Source organism: Monocercomonoides exilis (assembly GCF_001643675.1).
Source record: "Monocercomonoides exilis strain PA203 chromosome Unknown scaffold3-2548433, whole genome shotgun sequence".
Taxonomy (NCBI): Eukaryota; Preaxostyla; order Oxymonadida; family Polymastigidae; genus Monocercomonoides; species Monocercomonoides exilis.
Window position 1 is genome coordinate 387,154 of NW_027150548.1, and position 21,498 is coordinate 408,651.

The window sequence follows — 21,498 nt, forward strand, 5'->3', positions numbered from 1 at the left end:
AAATCCTTCTATACTATTATGTTTTTTTTATGCTTATTTGAAAGTAGAATAAGTATTGGATATGTTGCAGAAATATTTTCAAAAAATTAATAGAAAAAATATTTGGATTTCTGTGTGAAATGGTTTATTACACAACGATTTGTTATATTTCTTTAAAACAGACACATATGCTTTTTCTCAGAGTAAAAACTTAATGAAATATTTCTCATGAAAGAATTGAATTAATTTTTCAAAACACCCATAACATAATATTGGTCATTAATATTTTTTGTGTTGAAAAAGAGAGCAAATATTATTTTAAAAGCAAATAGACATCTCGTAAAGACCAAATGATAGAAGAGGAAGAGGAATTTGAAGAAATAGAAGAAGAAATAGAAGAAGAAACAGAAGAAATTTGTTTTGAAAGAGAGGACGAAGATGCTTCTTCATCAAATATCCCATCTTCAAGCAGGAATACTCTTGACGCAAGTTCAGTATGATGGAGACATTGTAACATAAATTTTTAAAGAATAATTTCCATTCTTTTGCTTTTCCATTTAGTCATATGCTTTCATTCCACAGATAGAAATTCGAAATACTCTAAATTCATTTATTGAAAACATACAGTCATTTACTAGTCGATCTGCAGATGACTCAACATTAATGTGTATCCATTGTCAGTGTGCTTTAATAGTTTTTTCTTTTTTCATTTTCTTTTTTTTTTTAAGTTGGAATCAAGATCAACTTCTCTCTCTTTACGCAGATAATTCCAGTAAACTTTTAAAGGATTGTGGCGCTCAATTGAATAAGATCGAGCCATTAAGAGAGTCATTTTCTGGAGATGAATTTACGTGCCCAATTTGCTATTGCGATTATCCAAAATCAGAGAGTCTGAACATTCTATATCTTCATAGGATTGAATAACATTCAATTTATGAAGAAATTTGTTTGCCATGTGGACATGGATTTTGTTTGGATTGTTGTAGGGGCAATTTACTTTCTTCACTTGGAAAAGGTGTTACATGTATTTCAACTGCATGCATGCAGAGTGGTTGCAATCTGATATATCCTCCAAGCATGTGGAAAAAAGTTTTAAAAAGTTTGGATTCGAAAGGTATTTGAAAATGTTTAAAGATCATTTATTTCGAAATTCATAATTTTTTAAACATTTTTATTGATTAGATGAAGATTATGAAAGATATATGTTTTATCTCCAGCAGAACTTTGTTTCAGAAAATAGGGATCTCAGGTGCGTAGCCTTTAAAATGCAACATTTTTTTCTTATGAATTTTTTGGTTTTCTATATTGAACTTTTCTTGTTATCATATTTTTATTATTCATCGAAATATTTATTTTAAAAAAAATTGTTGAACGCTTAAACACTCTGGTTATCCGTTTTAATTGAGATGGTGTCCTGCTCCAGGGTGCACTTGGATATCTCAGCGCAAAGGCTTTGACACGAGTGTGATATGCAAATGCGGGAGAGGATACTGGTGTGACTCAGATGCTTTGATTTTTTTATGCAAATTCTCATTTTTGTGAATATTTCTCATGTTAGCTTTGCATGTGGAGATGAAATACACACACCAGTGACTTGCGAAATCCTGAAAAAGTGGTATGCAAGAATCGAAGATCAGAAGGATAGTGGAGATGTTTATCTTTCAACGCTTAAGCCTTGCCCAAAGTGTGCCAAAATGATTCTTTCATAAATCAATATTTTTTGTTCTTTTCTTTTCTTTTCTTTTCTTTTCTTTTCTTTTCTTTTCTTTTCTTTTCTTTTCTTTTCTTTTCTTTTCTTTTCTTTTCTTTTCTTTTCTTTTCTTTTCTTTTCTTTTCTTTTCTTTTCTTTTCTTTTCTTTTCTTTTCTTTTCTTTTCTTTTCTCTTCTCTTCTCTTCTCTTCTCTTCTCTTCTCTTCCGTTTTATCTTCATCCTTCTCTTCTCTTCTCTTCTCTTCTCTTCTCTTTCTCGAAATGAATGCTTCAGATGTACTGTTTTGCTAGACAAAGACGGAGGGTGCAACCACATGACATGCAAGAGCTGCAGATACGAATTCTGCTGGATTTGCATGGGGCCCTGGAAACAGCATGGGCAGGAGACAGGTTTGATATACTTGAAACACATCGCTGTTTTGAGATATTTATTTTATTTTATTTTATTTGTTTATTTATAAATATTCATTGACAAAATATGATTGATGAATTTTGTTGGAATATGTCTGAAACAACAACTTGATTGCATAATTCTTCTTTCAACAGGCGGGTATTATTCATGCAACAGACCTGTTGATGAATCATTACTTGGGGAATCGAAGAATGCCAAGCAGAGATTGGATTATTTCGAGCATTATCACACGCGATTCGTCGAGCACGGCAACTCTCAGAGGTTTTCGCAGAATCAGCTGAAGTCCATCTCATCGAAAATCCAAAAATTCAACAGCTTGAACGCATGTGCGGAAAACGTGGGAGAGTTTATTAGAGAAGGGGTTGAAGTGGTGGCTGAATGCAGACGCATTCTGAAATACACATATGCTTGGGGATTCTTCATGGAGAAAGGTCCACAAAAAGACTTGTATGCCTGAATCAGAGAAAAAGAAAGACTGAAGAATATGTTTTTTTGAATGATAGAGAATTACGAAGTCTGGCTTTGATATGAACAATTTTTTTTTTGAATTTGTTTTTCTTTCAATTTTTCTGAAATTCACAAAATGTTCTTTTTTTTTTTCACTCTTAAATCAATTTGAAGGTTTGAATTTCTCCAGCGTGATCTCGAAGCAGAGACCGAGAGGTTGAGCGAATTAACTGAGGAACCAGTTGAAAAGATTGATAGACTGATCCATCTTGAATATATAAAATCCTCAAAAAAAGTATCTTATCTTTTTGAATATTTTTTTTTAAACATTAATTCATATTATTTATGTAGTATTTAATTAATTTGCTCGATGGACTTTCGGACTTTCAGGGAAAGGCATAAATAAATCCAATTCAAATTTGTTTTTGGGTTGTAAATATTCTTTTTAACTATAATTTTTCATTTTTTTTCCAACTACGTCCTAGTGATGATTTTAATATTGTTTGATTTTCTAAAAGTATATCTTTCATTTTTCTCCATGAACTTCATCTTATTAAATTTGAAAAGTTTGAAAATAATTATAAATACATAATTATTGAACAATCGGTCAAATATTGTTGATTTAACGAATGACCTGAAGTGGTAAATTTGAGCACCAAAGGTAATTAGTTTAAAGAAAAGGGATTTCAATTCATAATCACTTAAGATTAAGAATGATCCAAAACTGAATCTTAATCGCACAGATTCAGTTGACAGCGTCGAAAGCAAAATATATTTATTTTGACTTTGCTCTCAACCTCCTTCTTGCTCTCTTCAAGCGGCGCATACGCTTCTTTCTCCACTAAACATGTGAAATGCAAAAAAGTTATTTAATCGTTGATAATGATACGAAATATTAATATTTCATATTTCGAAACATAAGAAATACAATTCAATAACATTTTCGTTACACAATAGTCATTAATATACTAAATAAACCAGTCAAACCTTTGCACGCATTTTTCTATCAGTTGTGCTTAGTCAGTTATGGAATTACGGAAGATCAATAAAGCCATTGTTTAAATTAAGTGAAAAAAAACATAATGCCAATTATTGTGATAATTACAACAAAAAATTTAAACGACAACAAAAATTTGAGCTTAATTACAAATAAAGACTGGAAGGCAGTTGATTTTTACATATGAATTACCAAAACCAAAAAAAATTTGAAATCAACTCCCTTACTGTTAAATAATATCAATTAACTAGTAAAATAATAGCTATTTTGGAATCAGCCCATCATAGCCAGCATATACGGTGGTAGGTCGTGTTGCGGGCCGTCGATAGCCTTTGAGATTTCTTCTTTTCTCTCTTCTTGCTGCTCATCGTCGCTTTCTTCCTCTTCTCTCACAGGTCTCACTGGCTCTAGTTCATCATTCTCTTCTGCTTGCTCATTTTCTGCTTCAATTTCCTCTCTTTCTCTTTCTTCTCTTTCTCTTTCTTCTTCTTCTCCTTCACGATTCATTTCCTCCTCTGTTCTCCTCTCACATGCACCCTGCTGCATCTCTTCTTCTTCTTCCATTCTTTGCTCTCTTCCAAAGTTCTCCTCTTCCTCTCCTTCTCTCTCTTCTCTCTCTCTCTCTTCTCCTTCTTCTCCTCCCTCTTCTCCTTCTCCCTCTTCTCCTCCTTCTCCAATATACCCTCCTTCATCTCCCTCTCCTTTCCCCATCATCGCTAGCATATACGGTGGAATTCGATGCATCGGCCCATTCACTGCCCCTTCTTCTCTCTCTTCTCCTTCTCCTTCTCCAAATTCTTCCTCTTCTTCTTCCTCTTTCCTCTGCCTCACGGGCGGAAGAGGAGAAACAGGTGGTGTTTCTTCTCTTTCTCCTTCTTCTCCTCCTTCTTCTGCTTCATTTCTGCTCATTCTGACACGAGCTGCTGGTGGAGAAAGCGGAGAAACGGGAGAAATAGGGGAAATAGGAGAATTTGACATGTTATTGCTGTCAAAATTAACATTATTATTATTAACACTGCTGCTGTTACATTCTTCTTCATTCTGAGCATCGCTCTGTTGAGGAAATGCTGCTATCACCACACGGGCAGGCGGTGTCAATGGTGTATTTTCTCTTTCATTTTGCATTTTTCCCTTTGATTTCCTATGCCCTTCAGAAGACAAATCTCTTTCTTCTCTTTCCTTCATTGCACGTACTGGATCAAATTCATCTGCTTCATCTTCATTCCCATTTCCCCCTTTTTCACCTGTTTGTGAATTTTTCGCTTTGTTTTTCTGCTTTTTTGGTTTGAATTGAGAAGGAGTGATTGGAGGAGAAAGAGGAGAAACTGGTTCTTCTTCTTTTTGCTGCTGTTTTTGTTGAATGTTAATATCTTCATTGCTGCTGCTGCTTCGGCTCTTCTTCTTCATTGGCTTTTTGGACTTGGAAATTGGATCGAGTTGGTCGTTTGATGCATCTATGAGAGAGAGAGAGAGAGAAAGAAAGAAAAATTGAAAGAGAAAGAGAAAGAGAAAGAGAAAGAGAAAGAGAAAGAAAAATTGAAAGAGAAAGAGAAAGAGAAAGAGAAAGAGAAAGAGAAAGAGAAAGAGAAAGAGAAAGAGAAAGAGAAAGAGAAAGAGAAAGAAAGAGAGAGAGAGAGAGATGAAAAGTATTATTCAACAACCATGCAAATCAAATATATGTAAATGAATATGTCAAAATTTTGGTTTAATCAAAGAAGCATTGAAAAGAAAAGTTTTATTAATTTAATAGGAATACATTGAATAACAGCAACAATAACAATTAAATATTTTCCTTTTCACACCTCCTCCTCTCATCACAACCGAAGCCGAGTCCAACAGCGACTGCTCTTCGTCTCTTTTGCTCTTCGGAAACTGATCAACCAGCGACGAATGCACAGAAAGTGTGTCATAATGAGAGAATTTCGTAGGCGAAAAGACAAGAGAAGAGGTTTCATACTCCCCTTCTGCCATCGCACTTGGTGATATTCCTTCTTCATTGTCTTCTTCTTCTCCTCCTTCTCCTCCTTCTCCTTCTCCTTTCATCTCCCTTTCCCTCTTCCTCTTCCTCTCCATCTCTTCCTCCTCCATCTCCAGCTCTGCATAGAAAGACCGATCATTCACTCCTCCTTTCCCTCCATTTCCATTCCCACTCTTCGCTTTCCCTTCTCCATTCCCCTCTTCCCCTTCATTGCCCCATTCATCACCCCCAACCTCCTCCTCAATCTGCATGTGGAAGAGCGATTCTGGCTGCCACGGCTTCACATTTGAATGTTGAGTGTGCTGAGAATGAGGAGTGCGATATGGTTTGTGTGTCTGTGGATGGAACCCCGCAAACTGAGTGAGAAACGAGAGAGACTGAGAAGGATGGGAAAGAGGGCTGTAGCTGTCACCATTTTCTCTATCATCTGCAGAAGACGAGGCAAAAGAGCCAAGAGAATGAGGATCTGATTGATTATTTTGATCTTGTCTTCCTTGTTGTTCTTGTTCTTGTTGTTGTTGTGTATGTCTTGCCAGCAGCATCGAAACAGGAGTGAGTGGAGGTGCTTCTCCAAATGGCTGCTGATCAGCTGCTGATACTGGCTGAACGGGCGTTCCCAGAACAGAATTCGCTTCTCTGTTCTGCTTTTGACCTGCTGCAGCGACAATTCCAGGCGCCAAAGCGGCTCCTGCAATCAGCGCTGATGGCAAAATCATTGATGAAGAAGAAGATGATGATGAAATTGGACCAGAAATAGGAGCAGAAGCCTTATGACTCACTGCTGTTGTATCAGGTGCTCTTCCACTCCCTCTCTGGATGTATCCTTCTTTCTGCTGCTCTGCTCTGCCATATCCTGCCCGCTCTCCTTCGCTCTGCTCCACAAAACCCACTTGCTTCCTTCTCTTTCCTCTCAGCGATTCCACATCATTCACATCCGACGCATAAACATTGCTGCCATCTTCTCCTTCATATTCACCGGCACCAAAACCAACTCCACTGCCTTTGGGCATTTGAGCTTTATTTATCACTCCTCCTCCTCTTCCTTCTCCTCCTCTCCCCATCCCTCCATTCATCCTTCTCCCTGCCTGTGAATAGTAATTCCCCATCCCCCTCGCAAACTGCAGCCTTCTAATCCGCTCTTCATACTCTGGATCTCTCTTCCCTCCTCTGTATCCTGCTGAAAAGCCTAACTCTTTCTTCTTCGCATTCCTTTGCCTCAAATTTCCTTCTTCATTCCCCTGTCCTTCTCTTCCTCCTCCTCCATAAGCTCTTATCTTACTTGGCCATTTCCCTTCCTTGTTCCTCTCATCATATCCATTCATCTGCCCATATAAGCCAACAGACACCAAATCCTTCCCGACTCTCCTCTGCTGCGCCTTCTGCTGCATCGCATTTGGATTCCCTCCCTTTTCAAACTCCTGAAAAGAAGTGAAATCTTCTCCAGCTATTCTGTTGCTCCCTCTCTTCACACCTGCCATCCTTCTTTTGAACTCGTCCAGATACTTCTCTTCCTCCTTCTTTGCTGCCTGCTGGCTCTGCTGCAGCCTTCTTTGCCTGTCCCTCGCCATCTTCTTCTGCCAGTTCTGCTGCGCCAGCTGCTGCTTCCGTTCATTCTCGCTCTTCCTCCGCTGCCTCTCACTCTCATACTCCTTCATATGATTCCTAATCTCTCTTTGCTTCTCCTCCCTCTCCATATCCAAAATCTGCCTTTTGATCAGCGCTGCATTCGATGCTGCCACCGCCAGCGCATCGTCCCTCTCCTTCTTCGCCTTCTTCTCTGCCATCTGCTCCAGCCGCTGCCTCCTCCTCTTCTCCAGCTCCAGCTGCCGGTTCGCCTCTTCCATCACCCTCTGCTCTCTTATTGAGACTCCGCTCCTATTCACATTCGCCCCTTCCCCTTTCGTCTGGTCAGCAGGCGCACTGAAACGCATTCTTCCCGCATTTCTGCCCTTCTGTAGCACACTTGCTCCTTTCACCCGGTTCTTCCCGAATCCTGCGCCTTCTCTTCCACCATTGCTATTGTTACTACTGTTATTATTACCAGCATAAGCAGACGATGAAGGCTGTTGTGATTGAATAGGGCGGCGCAATGGATGCAAACGAGGTGGCTGAGGCTGAGGCTGCGGTTGAGGTGTCATCTCTCCATTAGCCAAAGAAGGATACGAAGAGAAGGAAGAAGGCATCCCTCTCATCATCACGATCAGTCTTTGCTGCTGTGCTTGTTGTGTCAGTTGAGTTGAGTCTATTCCCTTTGGAACAGCAGAAGTTGTGGCAACACGTACTGGACGCAATCCTCTTTCAGTCTGTGCAACTGAATTGAACGTTCCTTGACTCATCGAATACTCCTGTGAATTTGAGGCATACCTTCCATCAGCCATCACCCCTTGCGCCTTCATCTCTTCCTCTCTCTTCCTCTCTCGCTCCATCCGCAGCCGCCACTTCTCAAACACAGAATAGAAGAATAAAGAAGTAGGTGACCAGACTGTTGAGACTAATCTTCCCTGTGAAGAAGACCAGAAATGCTGCTGAGGCGCTCCAATGTCGTTGTGGAAGATAAGTAAATCTTGAAGAAATAGACAAGAAGAAGAAGAAGAGGAAGAAACGCCTTTCTCTTCCTCACCATCCATCTTACTGTTATTCCTTTGCACATGCTTGAAGAAATGAGTGATTCTCCCCAGCAGATACAGCAACAGGTTTGAAGCTGCATCCAAATCGAATGGATGACAAGGCGGAGGTTTCATCGGCAGCTGGGGAAGAATATCTTGCTGTGAAAAGGGCTCATACTTGGCAGCAGCAGTGAGAGGAGGAGGATGAAATGGAGGAGGAGGAGGAGGAGGAGGAGAAGAAGAAGAGGAAGGATGAAGAGGAGAAGGATGAGATTTTTGTGAGTTTAGTGTGCTGTTGAGAGGGTTGTGAGGCAGTGAGGAAGGCGAAGTGAGAAGAACAGCAGCAGATGAAGTGTAAGGAAGATTGCGTTGTTGTTGTTGTTGATTATTATTAGGAAGTGAAGAGAAGGAAGAAGAAGAAGAAGATGATGATGATGATGAAATGTTATCAGCTGAAGTACAATTAGCAGAAGAAGAAGAAGAAGAAGAATTATTTGATAGAAATGACGTAGCAATTGGTGTAACAGACGTATCATCTGTTGCTTGACTTGAAGGTACGTTGGCAAATGTCACCATTCTTTTCTTAGCTGCTCCATCAATTGGATCAGAAGAAGAAAACGAAGAAGAAGAGGAGGAAGAAGAAGCAGAATATGATGAATAATAAATTTCTTCTTTATCTTCTCTCATCTCCTTCTCAGCTGTTGATGGAGGTGTTGGCGTGAGTGGAGGTGTTGGAGTAGGCGGAGGAGTTGGACTAATCGGCGGCTCATCCTCAAAATTGTCTTCTTCTTTATCTTCTTTTGTTTCTTCATTGTTCTTCTCTTTAGTTTTTGCAGTGAACATTTTTGGCTCTTTTATCTCTTCCTCCTCCGTTTTTGTTTTTGTTTCTTTCTCTTTTTCGTTTTCTTTTTGAATTTCTTCTTTTTCTTCCTCTTGTTGTTTTTGTTGTTGTGGTTCATTCACTTGTTTTTCCCTTGCCATTCTTTCTTCTCTCAAAGTCTTCAATTTTTCTTTCATTTTGGCATCTTTCTCTTTCTTTGCTTTGAGAATCGAATTAATCGTTGAGCTCATCTCGTTTATTCTTGCTGTCTCATTCATTTCATCTTCTTCATTGTTTGCATCCGACTTCACTTCTTCTCCCTTTTTTTCTCTTTCTTCACCATTCTGCATTTCTGTCTCCATCATTGGCAGTTCTTCACTCATTTCTCTAACATTCTCTGCTTCTCCTTCATTTATCGTCTCCAATGGCATCGCATTTCCTATCTGTTGTGCTTCATTCATCATTCCATTCTGCATATAATTCTGTGCTTGTTCTCCTTCTTCATTCATTCCATTCATTCCTGTTTGTTGAACAGTTCCATTCACATTCCCATTCACATTCTCATTCCCTTCCATCTCCTCCTCTCTCGGGCGAATGAACTGTGGCTGAGTGAATGGCAAGTCACGAAGATACTTCGGAATCATCTTGATTGCTACTTCTGCCCCAAAGAAAGGGTTGCTGGTGTCTAAAGAGGCAGACTTGAAGTGTTGTGTCTTTGGACGGGGCATCTCATTGGCTGGATGAGGAGGAAGAGAATGGGCAAGAGGAGGAAGAGGAGGAGGAGGAGAAGAGGATGATAATGGCAAAGGAGCAGGAGTTGAGGAAGCCAGCTGAGAAGAAAGAGAAAATTGCTCATTCACTTCAGGCAATGCAGATGATTGAGTCTCCATTGCATGTCCATTTGATTGAGCTTCATTGTTTGCCTCGCTCATTTCAGCAGTCAAAGATGAATGAGGTCTAACTGTTCCATCGGTTGTCATTGAAAGGCTCCTCACATCAACAGAAGGAGTGTTCTTACGCAGAGCAGCTGGTGTGGTTGCAGTGAGAAGAGGAGAAGAGGAGGAAGAAGAAGAGGAAGAGGAAGAAGAATCGATTAATAGATTGTTTGGTGGCTGAATTGTGTTATCATCAGAAGAAGAAGTGGATGGGATTTGAAGAGGAGTTGGTTTTTCTTCTTCTTCTTTTGCTTCGTCTTCTTCTCTTCTCTTCTCTTCAGCTTCTTCTCTTTCTTCCTTCTTCTTTTTGATTCTCTCTTCTCTTTCTCTTCTTCGTTTGTCTCTTTCTTCTTTGTCTCTCTTCCTTTTCGCATCTCTTTCTCTGATAAATTCTTCCCTCTTTCTCATCTTCTCTTCATGTGCTTTCTTCTTCATCTCCATTTTTCTTTCTCTTTCTCTCTCTTCCTCTTCCAACCTCTCCATTTCCCTCCTTTCCTTCTCTTTCTCCTTCTCCTTCTTCTCCTTCTCCGTCTCAAAACTCCTTGGAACATAAACTTCTCCTCTCTCCGCGCACTCCCTCTGCCTCTTCCTCTCCTTCTTCTGCTCAATCTCTGCAACAAGCGACAACAACGTGCCTGTTGTGAAGAGGGATACAAGAGAAGGATCGCCAAAGAGAGAAGGAGGCGGAGGATATGGCTGCACAAGGGTGGGGTGCCGGCTCTTGGTGAGGTTTGAAGGAGGGCGGGGGAAGTTGGAAGAAGAAGAGGAGGAAGAAGAAGAAGAAGATGATGATGATTGAGAAGAAGAAGAATAAGAGGAAGATGAAGCAGACTCAGAATTGCCGAAGGAAGAATCTTGTTCTTCTGTGAGTATATCGCTTTCTCTGATGCATGCCAGCGACAAAACAAGGTCAATGAGGATTTTCTGGTGCACAAAAGGAATCCAACTGTCGCTGTGTGGAGAGGACGGATCACTCGTTTTGGCTCGGGCGAAGAAGCATTCAACGTCTTCTTCATCTTCATCCTTTCCTCTTCTTCCTCTTTTTCTTGTTCTTCTTTTTCCTCCTCTTCCTTTTTCTTGTTCTTGTTCTGCTTCATTTTTTGATTCAAATCTTCTAAAGTCTTCTCTTTTCCCTTCTCTTTGGTCATCTTCTGAATTAGTTTCTATCTCATCATTGTTACTCCCTTCTTCGTCTCCTTCTCCTTCTCCTTCTTCTCCTTTTTCACTTGAAAGAATTCTTCTGCTTTTCTTATGAGATGTCGAAACAGACGAAAATGGCGGGGTTACAAGTGGATTGCGCCTTATTTCTTCATCAAATTCCTTTTCTTTGCCTTCTTCTGCAATGTTATCAGACAAAGACGCATTCTTCTTCTTCCTCCGAACAATCTTTTTGATAACTTTTTTGCTCTTCCCTTTCTTCTCTTTCTCTTTCTGTTCCTTCCCTTCTTCCTCTTCCTCTTTCTCTTTCCCTTCTTCCTCCTCCACATCCACCTCCACCTCCTTCTCTATCTCTTCCTCTGCTTTCCTCTTCTCCTCCAGCATAGCCGCATTCTTCTCGTTCAACTCTCTCAATCGCTGCTCCAACTCCTTCAGCATCTCCATCTGCTGCTTGTCTTCAGCTGATATCTCGCTTTCTGCATCAGAAAGATCAGAAACTGATGAAATCACTGACAAATCTTCATCATCCACATCTGTTGGCGCTAACCTTTTGACTGTTAAGGCATTGTGATCAGTGGATTCTCCTTCTTTTTCTCCTTTTTCTCCTTCTTTGACTTCTCCTTTTTCTCCTTCTTTGACTTCTCCTTTTTCTCCTTCTTTGACTTCTCCTTTTTCTGCTTCTCCTTCTTTTTCTCCTTCTTTCATCACATTTGGTATATCAGAAATTGTATGAGATTTGTCCAATGCTGATTTGCTTTCTTCTTCTTCTTCACCTTCTTTTCCATCCCCTTCTCCTTCTTTTATCTTTTCATTTTTAACTTCGGCCCCTGCTCCTGCTCCTCCTTCTGTTTCTGTCGCTTCTTCATCTTCCACCTCAATCTCAATCTCTTCCTCTTCCCATTCCTCTTCTTCCTTCCTCTCTTTCTCTCTCCTTTCCTTCTCTGCTTTCTCTTCTTCATTCTCCTTCTCTTCTTTATTTTCTTCTTCTTCTTCTTCCTCATCCTCAGCCCACCCAAACTCCTCTCCTTCCTCGTTCTTCCCATTTACTTTGCTCATCTCCCTCTTCATCCAATACCCCATCCTCGTCTGCCTCACATGCGCCTTCAAACACCCCACAAACTTCCCTGATGACAGTAGCTCCATCACCACATGCCTCACCAGCGAGTCAATAAAGCTCTGCATAGAACCAGCTTTCTCAAACCGCATCGCCAGCTTCCTCACAATCTCCGCCAGCTTCCTCAGAATGAGCGACGATCGCAGCCAGTTCTGCAATGGGAGTGGCTTCATCAGCTTCTCCAGCGGCGTCTTCTGCATCTTCGTCTGCAGCGCCTGCTGCTCCTTCACCAGTTTCTCCCTCTCTCTCTTCAGCTGCTCGATTGCCTCTCTCTGCATCTCATTCTCTCTGCCTGCTGCTCCGCTGGCGAGTGACGGGAGAGAAGAAGAGGGAGCAGAAAGAGCAGCAGTGAGGGCCTCAACCTCTGCCAGCGACGCCGCCAGCGACTGCAGCTGAGACGGCTGTATCATCGCCATTCGGTTTGTGAGGAATGTGAAGATGTCTGCTCGCCAGTACAGCCGCGGCAGATGAGGGAACGATGCTTCGAGTGTGTCTAACATCGCCTCGTTGTCGTCTTCCTGCAGAAGAGATAGAAGATTGTCTCTTTCTTGCTCCTCTTCTTCGGCTTTCCGCTGGCTGATCTTCAGACGCTCTCGCTCAATCTGCGCGTCTGACTGGAACACAAGTGTGCGGTTCATTTGGGTGAAGGCATCGGATTCTGACTCTGTTTCATCCTCTTCTTCGTCTTCTTCTCTTTCTCTTTCTCTTACTTCTTTTGTTTGCTCATTTGCTTCTTCAACTTTTTCATCATCATTTCTATCTGATCCGTCCATTAGCATCTTTTCTTTCTTTTCCTTCTTCTCCTTCTCTTTCTCCCTTCTCTTTCTCCTCCTCATCTCCTTCTTCACTCTCCTCGCCTCTTCTCCATCAAACCTCTCGTCCCATCCTTCCAACCTCCTCCTCCCATTCAACAGCAACGACGCCACACACCTCGCAATTCCAATCCCTTCACCTGCTTTTGTGAAGCTGTGATGCAAAACACACAGCAACATCTCAATCTCTGCTTCTCCACAACACCTTCGCAGAAGCCTGCTGCGCAGATGGTTGAGCATTGGCAGCACAGGCACGCCTGTTGGGAAGAGGAACATGATGTTAGTCAGCTGCACAGCACATTGGGCAGATGAGAAGGGAGGGTAGAGAGGAGAAGGGGGGAAATCGAGTGTGTAAAGAGGGAAGGAGTCTGCAAAGAGAGAAGGCGCGCGGCAGGTTGGGAGAGAAGAGGAGGCGAAGAACGACAAAAGAGAAGACAATACGATTTGGGTGTTGCTGTGGAGGAGCTGCAGGTTCTGCTGCTGGCTGTTGGCTGACTGGAGAAGAGTGGCACACAAAAGGGAAACAGTGCGGAGGATGGGGAAGGCCCAGATCTCGGCATAGGGAGAGGCAGAGGTAGCGGTGATGATTGCCTGGATATGAGATGTGCGCAAAGAGATTTGGGAAGAAGAAGGTTTTGCAGTGGAAGCAAAAGAAGAAGAGGAAGAGGAAGAAGAGGATGCAAAGGAAGGAGATGAGCGTAAATCTGTTTGAGTAGAAGGAGTGCCGGTTGTTGAACGAATAGTTCTTGACCCGCCAGATGAATGAGAATTAGAAGAAGAAGAAGAAGAAGAAGAAGGATCAAAGACAGAAGGGAAGAACTGGAACACGCGGATGATGTAAGACAACGCAGACAGAAAAGAAATAGTCTCATTTGGTGTGGAGAGAGAGAACAAGCACAAAGGCAGCTGATCTTCTGCTTCTTCTGATTCTGTTTGCTCTTTGCTAAGATTATTATTTTCTTGTCTTTCTTCAGAGCTCTTTGGAGAAGTGGCAGTTTCAATTGAATCGTTTTTAATTTGTGCGTTTTTCTTTTTCTTTCTCAAATCTGCTGACTTCTTTGTGATGAGTGTGTCATCTTCATAACTATCCCATGCATCTTTGCTTTTCTTCTCCACATCATCTCCTTCTTCTCTTAATCCTTCCCCTCTTCCTTCCTCTTCTCTTTCCTCTTCTCCCTCTCTCCTGTTCTCCTTCTGTGTGATTGACAGAATTGTGCTGCACATCTCATGTGCTGCATCCACAATCTGCCCCAGCGTCTGCTCCACAATCTTCCTGTCTCTCTTCACTTCTTTTATCACTGATCGCAAAAACAACAACCTTTCTTCATCAAACCTCATAGCTGCTGCTGTTCTTTCGTCTCTTTCGCTTCCTTCTCTCTCTAACTCTCCCTTCTGCAGCCGCTGCACATCCTTCTCCAGCTGTGTCTGCACAGACTTCATCTTCTCTCCTCCATTCAAGACAGCACTGGAATCCTGTGAAGATTGCTTTTGTTGATTTGCCATCTGCTGCTGAAGTTGTTGTTGTTGCTGCTGCTGCTGTTTAATCAGGGCAGCCACCGAAGAAGCTGCAGTTGTTGCCTTTGCCGCTGCATTCGATGTCGACGTGACGAGAACAGAAGCAGCCAGCACTTCTGCAGGCGATGCCTGTGTGTTGAGGAACGTTGGCAGCTGAGCAGGGATGTCAGCATGGGACAAGGGGGACGATCCTTCAATGGCTGGCAGACGACGCTGGAGTGGAAGAGGAGTGGAGTATGCATCATTGGGTGATTGATGCATCTGAACAAGCTGTTGTTGTTGGTTGATTCGCATTTGTTGTACTTGTTGCAGTGCTGTTGATGGAGAAAGAAGCATTTGCTCCTTTTGCTGCTGCTGCAGAAGTTGCTGAGGAAGCTGTGAATAAACAGTCATCCCACTCTGAGGTGAAGCAAATGACTGGGCAACACCTGAAATTGGGATTTTACCTCCTCTTTCAATGATATTCATTCCATTCATTCCATTCATCGCCATCATCCCTGCCATCTCAGGTGTTGAGAAATACGTCTGCTGCCTCACAATCTCCATCCCATTGCTTCCACTTCTGTTCCTTCCCATTCCTCCTCCTCCTCCTCCTCTTTCTCCTCCAAAATCACCAGCAGCATTTGTCTGTGCGATCTGCCTCACTCTGCCCATCCCCTGCTGGTGCTGATGCACCACAATCCCTTTCCCATTCAGAATCCTCCTTCCTGTCTGCGGATCGTATCGGTGTGTCGGTCTGTGCGACTTCTCAATCAGCACCTCCTGCGGAATCGCTTCTGCCCCTGCACGATACGGCTGGGGGCGCTGCATATACGAAGAGGACTGAACGGAAGAAGAAGAAGAAGAAGAAGAGACACCTACCAATGAAGACATCAGAGGTGGATGGGCTGACGGGCCGTTGAATCTCTGCTGCTGCTGCTGTTGTTGCTGTAGCAATTGTGAAGGAAGCATTGGACTCAGCTTCGTCACTGATGTCTGTTGTATTCGTGCATATGGATAACTGCCCAGCAGCCTCGCTTGCACTGTTGGATCAGCCAATCCAGTGGCATTTCTGCCTCTCCCTGCTCCATACTGTGCTATCCCCATGTTATCCAGCAATGCTCTGCTGCCTCCTCCCACAATCGGTGGCAGTTTTCTTCTGTCTGCAACACTTGAAGCTCCTCTTCCCATCCCCATCCCCATCCCCATTCCATTTCCCATTCGATTCCCCTCCTTTCCCGCAGCTCCACCGCTAAACAGCTCTTTCTTCTTCCTCTCCTCCTCCTCTTTCTTCATCTGCTCCAGCTGTTTCAGCGGCGCCTCGTTCTCATTCGCCCACTGCTCCCCCAGCTGCTCCAGCCCAATCCCAACACCAGCCACCAGCGAGGCGTCCAGCTCAGCTGCATACTTCTCCAAGAGGGCAGTGTTTGTAAGTGCAGCAAACTCCATCACCAGCCTTTCCACACAGTTCAGATAGCGCGCCATGTTCCCGACGAACAACGGAGGCAGCTTCTGAATGAGAAGAGTGGCAAACGTGGCTTTGCGGCCGAAGGAGAGGAGAAGGCGAGCGAAGGAAGACGGGATGAGGGAGGAGTCTAAAGAGAGGTAGGACGTGAGGAGGTCAGAAGCTGTGAGCTGGGGATCAGAGTCAATTGGATCTGGCTGGAGAGAAAGACGAGGAAGAGGAAGAGAAGGTGACTGTTGGTGTTGAAGTTGTTTTTGTTGTTGTGATATGTTTTGAAATGAAGGCAAGTTGGCAGAAGATGAAATGGAAGCAAAAGGTACAGAAGGAGAAATAAGCTGTGAAATGCTGGATGATAACGCTGAAGGTGTTTGGAGTGGAAGAGGAGAATGAGTATGTGCAGGTGATAGCTGATTGGGTGTGGTGGATGAAGGAGATTGAGTGGGAGGGAGATAGAGAGGCAGCTGTGACATGGAAACAGATGAGAAGGAAGGAGGAATAAGAGCATTGCGCTTGTTGTTGATGACTTGTGGTGAAGCAGAAGAAGAAGATGATGGTGATGGTGAAGAAGAAAGACCTGATGAAAAAGGAGAAGAAGCAGAAGCAGAAGCAGAAGGTGTTACTGCTTCTTTTCCTGCCTCTGTTTCTCCAACATTCTCCTTTTCTCCCTGTCTGGGTGTGAAGAATATCTGAGCATCCCATTCAGATTGACTCATCAGCTTCTCTTTCTCTTTCTCTCTCACTGACAACTCTTGTTTTCTATACTCTCTTTTGAGCTCTATCTCTCTTTCTCTCTCCATTTCTTCTTTCTCATACGACGAACGCAGATCCATCTCAGAAAATGCATTATTATTATTGTTATTATTGTTATTCTTAGCATTTGCATCATTATTCCCTTGCTCATTCCATTCTTTGCTTCCATTTCTGTTATTATAATAACTTCCTCCTTCTTCTGCTTCAATATCTTTTCTTCTGCTCTCTTTACCAAAATTCCTGTTCTCATTATCATTTCCATTTCCATTTCCATTTCCATTCAAATTCTCCTTCGCATCCACCGACTCCTCTAGCAGCTCAATCAGCCGCTGCAGACGCGGATGGCGTTTGTGTTTCTGAGGCTGCGAGGAAAAAACATAAAGAGAATCACTTCGTAACAAACAAGACAGTGCTAAGATCAGCCCACCTTGATTAGAAGTGAACCAGCTCCAGGTGACTGATTGGAGGAGAGAGAGGTTCACACGAATGGCTTGGATATCTGCGAGTGTGAGGGAAGAGGAGGGGGAGGCTGAGGACGCATTGAAGAAGATGGATTGGAGAATGGCTGGTTGAGAAGACTGAGACGATTGTGAAGGAGATTGAGAAGGTGCTTGCGATTGAAGTGGGAACTGGGAAGAAGGCAAATGCGAAAGCAACTGCTGCTGATTGAAAAGCTGAGTATTCTGTCCATTTTGTCCATTCATCCCATTCATTCCCAGAGTCATCATCGTCTTCTCTCTCAGCGCCCTGTTAATCTTCTCCTCTTCTCCGCTAAGCTCTCTTTCCAGAACCACAAAGATGCATCTTATCAGCTCTGATATGCACTCCATCGATGCTCTTGCCACCAGAAAGTCTTCAGATGTCATTCCATAGCTCAGCGTCTCCAGCACAAACGCAAAAGCACGGGGATCTCGAATAGCTAAGCAGACCATACGCATTGCGTTGCATTCAGCGAGAAGGAAGAAGAGAAGGGCAGGGTGAAGACGAAGAGGATGGGATTTGAGCAAAAGAGGGCAGTATAGTTGGCTGGCAATAGACTGGGTAGAAGAAGTAGAAGAAGAAGGGGAAGGGGAGCTAAGTGTAGACAAAGAAGCAGAGGAGCTGGTCAGACTCTGCTTTGAAGCCTGGTTTCCTCCACTTCCTCCTCCGCCTTTCTGCTTCAGTCCGTGTACCTCCTTCACATCTGTCTCCACCTCGTACCCTCCGCAGCAGGGGCAGTAGTGCTGCCCTTTGCGATGGCGATGGTGGATGAACCCAAACTCCGCCATCCAATTCTCATCTTCATTCGAATTGGCACACGAAGAGCTGATGTTGCTATTACTACTGCTATTGTTAATGTTACTGTTAGTGTTATTGTTGAATCCTCCAGCCGAACACGATCTGCTTTCCATCTCTGCTGCCATTTTCTTCCTTTCCTCCGCCTCTTCCTCGCTCTCCCACACAATTATCTGCTTCTCCTCCTGTTTGCCCTCTGAAACCACCCTTCTTATCCTTATCCCCACAGCATCTGGAAACGACAGAGAAAACTTCTTGCAAAAAAGCCTTTGGAGGTCACCTGGCCGTTTTGTGAAGAGCTCAACTGCTGTTTTTGTGTCGAAGGCGAAGGAAGCTTCGAGCAGAGCAACGAGCAGATCGAGGCAGGTGTGTGCTTGAAAGAGAGAGAGGAGATGGGAAGGGAGGGTGATGGCTGAGAAGAAGGAGGAGGGGGTGAGAGAGAGGAGTGTGAGAAGGCGGAGTGGAAGAAATGACTCAGTGGAAGAGGAAGAAGAAGAAGAAGAAGCTGATAGTGATGAAGTGTTTGATGAAGTGGAAGAAGGAAATGCATTTTGAGATGATTTTGTAAAAGATGATGAATGCGGCTGAAAGAGATAAGATGCATTGATTGGAAGAGAATGGGCGTTGTATGAAGAAGAAAAAGAAGAAGAAGATGATGATGATGAAAGTGTTTGTGTATCCGAGAAAAGCGCTGTGAATCTTGACTGCGAAAAGGGCGGAGCAACCGAAGACGATGGCAGGTCTGCTATTCTGTCTCCCTCTGCATCGCCCACAGACACAATCCTCTCTCCTCTGTTGCCCACCAGAAACCGCTCGTTCTTCTGCCTCTGCACTGCATTCTGCAGAGAGCGGGAGAAGGTGTGTGCGAGCGTGATCAGCCGCAGAAAGCGGGAGACTGGTTTTGAGAGAGGAACAGGCTGCAGTGAAGACGAGGGTGTGGCTGGAAGCCTATCAAAAGGGGCAGTTGTTGTGGCTGTGGTGCCTGCTGTGTTCAATCTGTTGACAGGCTCTTGTGGAAAACTTGATTTCTCTTTCTCTCTTTCTTTCTCTTTCTCTTTCTCCTTCTCTTTCTCCTCCATCTGCCTCTTCTGCTGCTGCAGCATCTCCGTCTCCTGCTTCACCCTCTCACGTGCCATCTCTATCTGCTGCTCAGCCTCCATCTTCGCCTTGTTCAGCCGCGCCAGCTGCAGCTGTGACATGCTATTTGTCGCCTTCGACGCCTGCTCCACCCTTCTCGCCTGCTCCAGTGCAGCTTCTGCCCTCTCCTCTGCTGCCTGCTGAATCCTCACCCTCTCCAGTGCCATCCGCTCCTGCGCTGCTCTCCTCGCCTCTTCGTCGGCCTTCCGCCGCGCTGCCAGCTCCTTCACAAGCGCCTGCTCTTCTCGCCGCAGCTTCTGCTCTGTCTCTGCAATACGCTGCCGGCTCTCCAGAAAGCCCTGTGTCTCCCTCATCCGCTCAGCCATCAGCTGGATCTGCCGCCGCTTCTGCTTGTCCCGCTCGTCTTCCTTCATCTGCAGCGACTCCTCGTCGTCTTCGTCGCCCACTTCACTCAGCGTCTTCGCCAAAATCAGCTGCTGCTGTCTCATCTCCTCGTCGTCCTTCGCCCACTGCTTCTTCGCCCGACTTTCTTCCTCGTCCACTTCCTTCTTCATCCGCGCTATCACTGCTCTCCACTCGCTCCTCTTCCCTTCCAGCAGCTTCTCATCAGCCTCTCTCCGCTTCCGCCGCTCCTCCTCTTCCTTCCGCTCCTTCTCCTCCATCTCCAAAAGCACTGGGTCAAAGTCCATCGAGCCAAACCTCACTTTTCTCCTTTTATTTCCTTCTAAGCCTGCACTTTTGGATCTGCCCCCATCGCTTCCTTCTTCACCGCCTGGAAATACCCCTCCTCCGCCCATCATCCCCAACTCAATCTGCGCTTTCATGCGGATCCTTTCCACTTCCAGTTCTTTCAGCTTCTCTTCCATTTCTTCCATTCTTTTCTTTTCCTTCTCTCTCCGTTCTTTGTCTTTTTCTTCTATTTCCCGCCATTTGGCTTCCGATTCGTCATCTCCCCTCAAAAGAGAAATAATTCCTCCTTTCAGCTGCTCCTTTGGCTTCGGTTTGGGCTTTGGCCGCTGCTTGATCTGTTCTCTCTGCTCGTTGAACTCTGTTTGCGAATGGAGTTTTGGCAAAAGAGATGGTCTTTGCTTTCCTTTTTTGATATTGTCAATGCGTTGTTTAAAAGAATCCGAATCGGACTGAATTTCCCCTGGAGAAGAAGATGATGGAGCATCTTTTTGCTCGGTGGGCTGCGAATCGTCGTTGTTCTTTTGAACAGAAGCTGAAGCAGGGTCAAAAAGAAGCGGTGTAGTTGAATGCACAATTGGAAGCTTCTTAAGTTTTGCGCTTTCCTGCGATTGAACGATTGAAGAATGAGGAGAGATTTTGTGAAAGTCTGGAGGTAATCGAAGAATTGGATTTATTGAGTCTGCTTCTTCATCTGTTGTTGGAAGTTCAGAAGGTATTGGTTGAACTGATCCAAATAATTTTATAAACATGGCATTTGAGAAAGAAAATTCATAAAAAAATGACAAACATTCAGGATTATCAAATTCTTCGTCTTTTCTCTTTAGTTCAGAAAGAATGGAATTTATTTCTTTTGAGTCTTTGATGAAAATTTTATCATGAGAAATTTGAGTGAAAAATGCATCATACCTCCTTCTGTAATCAATTTTCGTTGAGAAGAAGATTTTTTAATCCCCATTTTGGAAAAAATTGGAAAAAGTTGATTCCAGTTGTCCATTCTCACGTAGTATGTTTCTCCAGAAGATAAATGCATTCCATTAAGCAATGCAATAACGTCTCTCGTATTAGATCGTTGCGATATATACATTAACAAAGAATGAATCAGAGTTCCATTGAGAATAATTTTTTGTAGAGCAGCACTTGTAGTGACTTCTTCTGATTCCGATGTCATTGGAAGTTCAGACAAAGGTACTCCACAATTTGCAAGCCATTCTGCGACATCGAGAGGTATTATCATTGCAAAGTTAAATCCAAATTGGTAAATGTGAAATGAAACCAATTACTGCCCATAATAATTATTGGATAATTCAGAAGTATTTTGACAATTGTTTATTGAGTGAAAAAAATAATATTTGTTTCGAAGGTCTGACTTCCTAATTAATGACTTATCATTTCGTTGATGATACACTGACAATCATCTCAAATATTTTCAAATGAAATTAAAATATCACTAAAAATTGGCAAACAACAATTTAATAAGGAATATGCTGTTAATGCGGGAATGTTTGCCTTTCAATAATACACGCATAATATAAATGTGCAAATGTTTTAAAATTAATAGTGTGCTTCTATTTTATCTGAAGCATGTTAAAAATGTCCATAAAAAAAAAGAAAAAATCAAAAAAAAAATTAAAAAAAAATTAATAATAAAATAATAAATAAAAAATAATCATTAAATATAATAAAATAATTATAATAATAATAATAATAATAATAATAATAATAATAATAATAATAATAATAATAATAATAATAATAATA

At 42.9% G+C, this 21,498-nt stretch overlaps 3 protein-coding genes across 3 annotated transcripts; 1 reads left to right on the forward strand and 2 right to left on the reverse strand.

Moving 5' to 3' along the window:
- Nucleotides 1-1,020: 1,020 nt before the first annotated feature.
- Nucleotides 1,021-2,950, forward strand: MONOS_3817 (putative ubiquitin-conjugating enzyme E2-binding protein 1; the record flags this gene model as incomplete). Its single annotated transcript, XM_067873839.1, has 8 exons — nucleotides 1,021-1,093; nucleotides 1,162-1,228; nucleotides 1,386-1,472; nucleotides 1,538-1,663; nucleotides 1,964-2,079; nucleotides 2,236-2,548; nucleotides 2,723-2,843; nucleotides 2,900-2,950. 8 exons carry the CDS (start codon nucleotides 1,021-1,023, stop codon nucleotides 2,948-2,950), a joined length of 954 nt encoding a protein of 317 aa, XP_067735066.1.
- Nucleotides 2,951-3,142: 192 nt separating this feature from the next.
- MONOS_168589 (putative ribosomal protein L41) lies at nucleotides 3,143-3,569 on the reverse strand. Its single transcript, XM_067869725.1, has 2 exons — nucleotides 3,536-3,569; nucleotides 3,143-3,389 (listed from the first exon to the last, which is right to left on the reverse strand). Exons 1-2 carry the CDS (start codon nucleotides 3,545-3,547, stop codon nucleotides 3,324-3,326), a joined length of 78 nt encoding a protein of 25 aa, XP_067735067.1. The 5' UTR covers nucleotides 3,548-3,569; the 3' UTR covers nucleotides 3,143-3,323.
- Nucleotides 3,570-3,580: 11 nt separating this feature from the next.
- On the reverse strand, nucleotides 3,581-21,008 carry MONOS_3816 (uncharacterized protein). Its single transcript, XM_067873838.1, has 5 exons — nucleotides 20,647-21,008; nucleotides 20,528-20,596; nucleotides 16,248-20,464; nucleotides 5,348-16,124; nucleotides 3,581-4,999 (listed from the first exon to the last, which is right to left on the reverse strand). The coding sequence occupies exons 1-5, from the start codon at nucleotides 20,972-20,974 to the stop codon at nucleotides 3,819-3,821; spliced, it is 16,572 nt and encodes a 5,523-aa protein (XP_067735068.1). The 5' UTR covers nucleotides 20,975-21,008; the 3' UTR covers nucleotides 3,581-3,818.
- Nucleotides 21,009-21,498: the final 490 nt, after the last annotated feature.